Source organism: Trichoplax adhaerens, genomic scaffold, assembly GCF_000150275.1.
Source record: "Trichoplax adhaerens TRIADscaffold_77 genomic scaffold, whole genome shotgun sequence".
Lineage (NCBI taxonomy): Eukaryota > Metazoa > Placozoa > Uniplacotomia > Trichoplacea > Trichoplacidae > Trichoplax > Trichoplax adhaerens.
The window spans coordinates 3,064-11,081 of NW_002061013.1; the positions used below are offsets into that span (position 1 = coordinate 3,064).

An 8,018-nucleotide genomic window follows, 5' to 3' on the forward strand; every position below is an offset into this window, starting at 1 on the left:
GAAATGAACTATTCCGCATACCATACTAATTAATAATCTGATTGAGTCTTAGCTAATATTATTGCATTGTTCCTTAATAATTATATATAATTAACAGGGTTAAAGGAATACTATAACTATCAAATCTGATCGTTGGACAACCAATATAACAGAATAGATCATATTATAGTCTACATCATAGCGTTAAGTACAGCTAGTGGAGCTCGTGAATTACTGTACTATACATGATGTGTTGGGGGAAATTACTGCAGGTATACAGTATAAGCCTACTCAAGGAAATAAGTTACCGTTAAGAACATGAAATTCAGACATTGCCGTAGCCTATTTTAAAATTTCAAGCGCTAACCTAATTATTATTTGCATACATATTGCAATGAGGGGCGTAATATTGTACTCTTGACTAATCAAAGTTTGTATAAAGGTATTAATACGACAACATGAGCAGGCAATCAGTACTGATTTAGCGCAGTAATTATTTGCTCATTTTTAAATATGTGAAGCACTTTCTAGTTACGGCTGCTGTTATGTATTCAGTATTATTAATATTATTGTTATTAACATTTCGATGTTGGTTCTTATTGTAAACATATTATGGTAAACATGTTGATGCCAGTTACACTTTTGATGTTATTTACGAGAATATTATGTAACTATTTAAACCAGTTACTTGCACATCTGGGAGGGTTTTTTCCAGATTACATGTTAGAATGTAAATAAAACTCATACATATTTCAATACAGGTTTTCCAGTACTAACCATTCCTCATCCAGTTTACAACAGCTACAAAAGGGATAATTATTGTAGATGTTTTAGCCAACCTGACTTTCGTCAATACACATTTGCCATAAAGTTAATTTAGAATAAAAATTTGAAAAAAACTAATAGCATGATACTTGAGATTACCTTCGCCTGTTTTCAAACTACACTCTCCAACCTAATCACTGATGCCATATTATTATATTACCGAGAATCTACAAATAGGTTAGGAATTGGTGACAAATATTTTCATCTTCATTAACGGTGCATAATAATAATCGATACGATCGCTAGCTGTAATAGACTCGGTGACCGAAACGTTGATATCGATTGTATGTAAGCAATATTTGTTGATAACTCATACGATACAAAGACCAGGTAATACTTAATTAGGTAAACTATTTCAATGAAGAAAAGCTATTTCTATTTCGACTAATCCGGCATTGAAATTATTCATTTTAAGTAATCTATTTAAAAATTGAATCTGTACTGACTGCAAAGTCAATCGGGAGTTTATTTTTTATACAGGATATCAGCTAATGTAGATAAAGGATTTCATATCTGTAGGTGAAAATCCATCATTTCATCAATACTCAATGCACGACCTTTTATGAATCCTTTTGGTACCATAGTTAATGAAAACGATACTATTTAAATAAGTATGTATTGTAATTGTTCGATTTCGGCCTACTACAAAGTGATAATATAAAATAATATGAAGGATGATCAATAAAATGTCGTGACATGCTAACGCACATCTTCCTTGACGACAAATGTAATAAATAATGACTTATAGTGATTCACATTTAGAGCAAGTTAACTTTAATTTGTCTCACCTTTAAGAACCGTACAATTATTCACGGAAATCCGTATAATATCGCTATAATAATCCGCAAAGCTTTACAAAGACTGATATGTTTAAGTTATGTCGGGTATCGTAATGAAATCGTGATGTACTCTATTCTCTCTAGCCCGTTTAGTATCGTTCATGCTAAAATTACTGAGTGGGTAAAACTTGCAGTTTGGTACTACAATTTACAAATGAATAAGACTGCGATGATTACTTGATTTGTTACCATAAAACGATTGCCCTAAAAGAAGGCGTAGTAGTGCAATTAATTCGATATTTGTATCATGTCAATAAAGGTAAAACTAAACCATATTTATGATCAATTATCTGATCAAATACAATGGATAGGTTGCATTGCGCTCAGAGTACATAAAATAGGAGTCATATATCGATAGGCAAGGAAGGATTCCTTCAGCGGAAATGATGATAAAAATTTTTATTCTGAACTTACATCGCTAAATGTAGCAGCAGACTCTATTCTATAGTATATTGAAGTTACTGTGTTCTTTTTTCTATTGAACACATGAGCTGGTTCTAATACACTTTATTTTTCATATATAAGAACTATTTATATCACACGCTTAAAAATCAAATGTTAATCCTATCATGTATAGAGCAACAGAACTTAAATAGGAGTAGTCATCAGCTATAAAGAGCAGTCATCAGCTATATTACATCTCACATACTGTATAGCTGGGTGCCAATGAGTTATTTCCAATTATTAATCTATTCCGGAAATACGCGTACGCTTAACAAGTGAAAAATATAACTAGAAATACTTTAGTCTTACGTGTTACAAGGTAAATGTTCTTACTACATTCTTTCATTAACTACGTTCTCTAACTTACTACTAATCTATAGCTTAAATATTTTTAAATATTGTATAAAATTTATATACTGAGTTAAAATTATAACTTTGTATTAACTAAGGAAACCCTTTGGTTGAACAACTAGCTGGATAGTATTTTATTTCAGTTTTCCGTGTTTACTACCACAGTAATAGATACAATTAATATTACTCACTTTCAGTAGACGTCATCGGTATACAGTTAAAATATCTTACGAAGGTAACAGCATATCTTAGAAATAGCGGGCTAAGCAAGTTATTTACGTCCTACTCTTTCACTGAGTATGTATATTTTACCCATTTAAATGATCAATTTCATGCACCTAACCTTGATCGTTATTAGTGCTTAATGCTTTCTGACTTTTGATACCTGTAAGATTATTTTCAATTCAAGCAGTAAGTATGGATATTTCTCTTTATTTGATTAATTTCATAATAAATACTAACTATCTTAGTGATCAGTTTTACTGCAGTGTAAATACTGGTCTTGATGATGCAACAACTCCAATATTAATTTAGTAAAGAATTCAATTAAAATTTTCTATTTTAAGTAGATTGTGGCGGTATTTACCAGTAGCTTTGGTTGCTTCATCCGGGTCGATGTTTATCTTTTCCGCAACTGCACGTAAATTAGCTTTATAGAGAGCTTCAATTAGCTTTAACTTGGTGAAACTTGAGCCTTTCGTATCATGTTGTTCATATAACATCTCCGCACATTGTTCATTGACATCATCAGCATTATTAGCCTTTATAGTTTTAATTTGGTTCCGATTAAAATGTAGCACCCTTGCTAAGTTTCGCCATTTTGTGCCAATGTCATCGACAATAAGGTTAAAATACTGTTGTGCAGCTGTCGTTACGTAAAGAGAAACATAGATATTTTATTATTTGTACTGTGATGTTGAAGACAGTGTTGATGGTTAGACATGAAAGACGATAATGAATAAGTGCTATATCGGTAACTGTAGTTGCAAATTACTAGCAAGTAGTGCTTACGCGAATCTGGATTAGTCACTTTTACACTTTCTGTCTCACCATTACCATTAGAAATTTGGAATGTTCTGATAACAATAATAGTAGTTTAATTAACAGTCATGTAATAGTTAGATTTGCACAAAAAATGACGAAATTTGGCAAGACATTAATCTAAGATTAATTGAATGCCTGTATTAGTGTATTATTAACTCTTGATTGTCAAGTGTATATTTCGTCGTAAAATACTACTGGTTTCACTTATATTCTGAACTGCGCCTCGAATTTACTAAATTCGGTTTAAAATTTTCAGAAATTAGCAAGAAGCTAAATTACTATGAAAATATCCTGATATCTGCATAACGATCACGCCCCAATGATGTTAAAATAGGGATAGACACAGCTAATTATGAACAAAGTTATCTAACTCGATTTTACTAGCTACGATAGCACTCCGAATCACTTACGAATGGTTTGGTTTTAAGTTACCGGAAAAAAAACTATTGCATTGCGATAATGTCTAGACAGCTGGATATTACCTACATAATTCGCTTTGTGGTAATGGTCAAGCTTAACTTTAGGTCTATATCGTGTCTAATTATTTAATGTGTGATGTTATGTTGCATCGATACTCGGTGAGACATTAAGTAATGAGAAAGTGAAGAAGCAGTTTACCAGCTGCTAATTTACGGTAATTTGACTGAAATTCTCATAGCTTAGATGGTTAATATAATATAATACGGAAATTAACGAAAATATATGGTGGTTGCTAGCAAGAAACTTGTAATGTACAGTAGATACTCCTTTTTTAAGTCTACTATCATAATTTCATTTTTGTTGTAGGAGAATAACGAATCATGCGAATGTTATAGAATACACGTAGAAATTGCGCAGTAACCATAAGATAATTATAACATAACCTGGAAATAGCCGATATCAGTACTTATCTTATCTAAAATCTGATATATATTTGCATAGATAACCGAACGTTTTGATAATGTTATCGAAGTAGGGCTCATCGATATTTATGTACATTAACTATGTGATTTGAATGATGCCATTTCAATAAATTTGAGAATCTTCAGTTTAGCCTTACAAGTCTACCTGACTACTCAACTGATCTAGTAAGCAGTCCAGTTCAAGCTACTGTCGATAATCGTAATTTATTGTTGTTGATCTATTTACGGGTAATTTAATTTAAGTTGGTGATTTCTATAAAGATTGAACACCTAATTCTTGGTAAGTTGGCATATTGACTGCAGACAAACTGATATAGATGCTAAGTAATGGAGTCTTTTAAGCCATTTCATAACAAGTTATCGAGTACAAAATAGAAATTGACGATGAACGCTTCTTAAGAATGTATACTTACGGTATATCGATTGGAGGTGGCGAATTTTGATTTGAGATGGATTTGTTCTTTGGTTTTGAAGATATTTCCGGTTGTTGCTCTACCAGTGGTTCAATGCTAAATATTAGTAATGTAACATTTAAAATTCCGTAAAAGGTCTATAATTTTAGTATCAAGTTTATCTGATTTGCTTCAGTGTTACTTATGATAGAATCTGTAGTAGAATTTTAGCTGGCAGTTTGATAGCAAACTAGTGTACTATGTTCTAATCGTCTTTTAACATACGATACATAATTTAAATACTTTACAACAAACTATAGGAATTTCAAATATTTCGCCAATACGGTCATCTTTACAAATGTTTTTGTAAAAGACTTGTACAGCAGAAGTAATATAGTACATTACTAAACGATATAAACCTGCTATATCGCAATAGCTTGGAAAATATTTACTGCTTGAAAACTAAAGATCGATGCATGTTCTAACGATTTTTTTATTATTGCTACAAATCGATATTCGTCAAAGAAGAAATAAAATGCTTTTAGCAACTTAACATTAAAGCCTACTAATAGATCTGTCCTCCCAACATCCCACACAGTACAATTCTAAATATTAACAACCTTGCCATCGTCAGGAGGTTGTCATAAACTGCATGTCTCTTCTAGATAAACTGAGCCTCCTGATAAATTCATAACAGCTATAAGTTTATTATTACGTTACAATTATATTAGTGTTGAAATTTCTATGATTAAAAAGGCTCATGGTCATTTAAATATCACTACAGCATAATAGAACATTAGTACGGTACATAGATTATAATGTTATACAAAATTATTGATATGCCAAATAGGTTCATATCTTAAAAAGTTGTGTTGTTACTACTTGAGTATGTACTGTAATAAGGGTACTTAAAGCTTTTTAAAGGCAACACTTGATAATACATAATTTAAGGTCTAAAGTGCAAATATTGCGATTAATGGCACAGGAAAGTGTTTGAAACATATTACAATTAGCTTTTGATTATAATTGCCTAGCCAGTCGATAAGCGAAATGATAGCAAAAATATAAAAATAAAACTAGCAACCTTTAGTTCCAACTATATCTCAAAGTAGAGGTGCGACCGAGCATGAATGAGAACGATGACCAGTAATATTTTAATTCATTAAAAGTCCTTTCCCTGCATATTTGTAATCCGATGTCATGTATGCTATCATTGCGTTCAATAGTCTGAACAGTGTCTGATTTTAAATTTAAGCATCGATGATTATTTATAGTACTGGTAAATTGGTAAAATAAATAATTAATAATAATCAATTAACAGCATCCTTGACATTATAATAACAGTACAAGTTATTTAAATCTAATAAATACAAAGATTGCACTGAGTTTATGAGTTAACATTCATTTCCCAAAAGAGAATATTTTGGAGCACCCGTTATTTATAAAAGTCGAGAAAGCTATTTACCTTTATTTTCTGCAGTTTTATTAGCCTCTTTTTCTAATCGTTCACCAAGTTCCCGAACACTACTAATATCGCTCTCTTGTAGCAAGTGACAAAATTGATAAAAGTTATCATCGCTTCTTGATTCCAGTACTTTTAGAAATTCAAAGGCTCGTTCTTTGTCAGTTTTACAGTCATCTCTCAGTTTTTTGACTTCTTCATTAGATAAAATTTGTCGAAAACGTAGATCATATAGTATATCTACCAAAGGGACACTTGTGCTTATTTCTGAACAGTATTGGTCAATGATTCCTTTAATAGCTCGGGTTACAACCATTTTATACGTAGCTGTTACTCCTATATGAAAATATACAAGATCCAATTTAAGATAAATTGGGAGCAATACATACGGTATACATGTATACCGGATATAAATTAAAATTAGCTATGAAAACGAAGTACTTTAAAAGGATAAGTTTAGTTTCAGTCAGCTATTTCGCCTACATTCCTTTACAGCATTATGCTGATTCTTTTAGACTAAGTTAATTGCTATCTCATCGCTTACGGTATAAATTATCTTGCGAATTATTAGAGTTATGATAGTATTGTAGTACGAGATAAATGTTAATTACGTATTCAACAATTCAATTGATTTCATCAAATGAATGAAGTTGATACTTGCTATATTATTAGGAATATAAGTGAAATTTTTGGTAGATTAATTGATAAGATTTTTTATAGCACAATGGAGAAACAATGAAAATGATCTTTTTACATTTACTTCAAGGACGATTTTTCAGTTGAAAAATGAAATAGTATTGTAATATTTCAGTTCTATTCAGTTTTACTGGTAGCCATTGAATGTTAATAACATAAATTCTGTACTAGCGAAGACTGAAGTCAGCAATCAAAAGAATCGCCATTTTGTACTTTATGAACTAATAATGCATACTAGAGTAACGTGATGTATAATTATAATGGATGCTAGCAATTCTTACAGGTGCATTAAAATATTTAATTTGTAACCTGTTATGGTATATGTTGTATCTAATTCCACAATCCTATTCTCTGCATGTGCTCTATCTTTAAAACTATAAATACCGGCGATTTCTAACTCAGAGTTCATTAGCCTCTCAGTTAGTCTTCTAGTTAGTCTCTCACAGTCTAATACTTCTACTCGTTACTCACGACAGCTTGCACGCTGATCTACCGTAACTACCTCACTGTACTTCACATTACTAACCTACAATAAAGCATAACTTTTATAAACCCTTTGTTGTAATAATTGTAAATGGCGACTAAATCTCAATCCTCTGAGATATCGAACCCTCCATCACAGTCTTACTGATAAAAGATGAGAAATATCTTAATCAAAGCACTAATCCATGATAAGTAATAAGTAATAAGGATATGGTTGCTTTATTTTCCTCAGAATCAGTTTTGTAGTATCTGTAATATAATACTTTTTGTTAAACATGATTCTTATATAGATTAGCCTGAGCCGATACATCTGCAATATGATGTACTTTATTTTCTTCAAAATCAGTTATTACTTGCATCGCACGCCAGTTAATACTGAGTTGCATCAAGCCTTAGCATCCTAACTTTGCAGAAATTTGGAGTTTCTACGTAAATTAGTAATACCTTTGTTTAACTTTTTATAAGCTATCAACTGTAGTAAGGTAATTAAATAGTAGTAAAATCATAAATTACTGCAATTATTATTTATGTATCCGTTAGTGAAACAAGTTATATGCTTAAATACATGAAGAATCCGCTAACTTTAAATCGATAGTAAGTA

At 31.2% G+C, this 8,018-nt stretch overlaps 1 protein-coding gene across 1 annotated transcript; it reads right to left on the reverse strand.

Annotated features, from left to right (window-relative positions):
- Positions 1–2,187: 2,187 nt before the first annotated feature.
- Positions 2,188–6,554, reverse strand: TRIADDRAFT_62476 (uncharacterized protein; the record flags this gene model as incomplete). Its single annotated transcript, XM_002118405.1, has 6 exons — positions 2,188–2,252; positions 2,782–2,823; positions 3,025–3,303; positions 3,450–3,514; positions 4,798–4,876; positions 6,242–6,554. 6 exons carry the CDS (start codon positions 6,552–6,554, stop codon positions 2,188–2,190), a joined length of 843 nt encoding a protein of 280 aa, XP_002118441.1.
- Between the last annotated feature and the right edge of the window lie 1,464 nt (positions 6,555–8,018).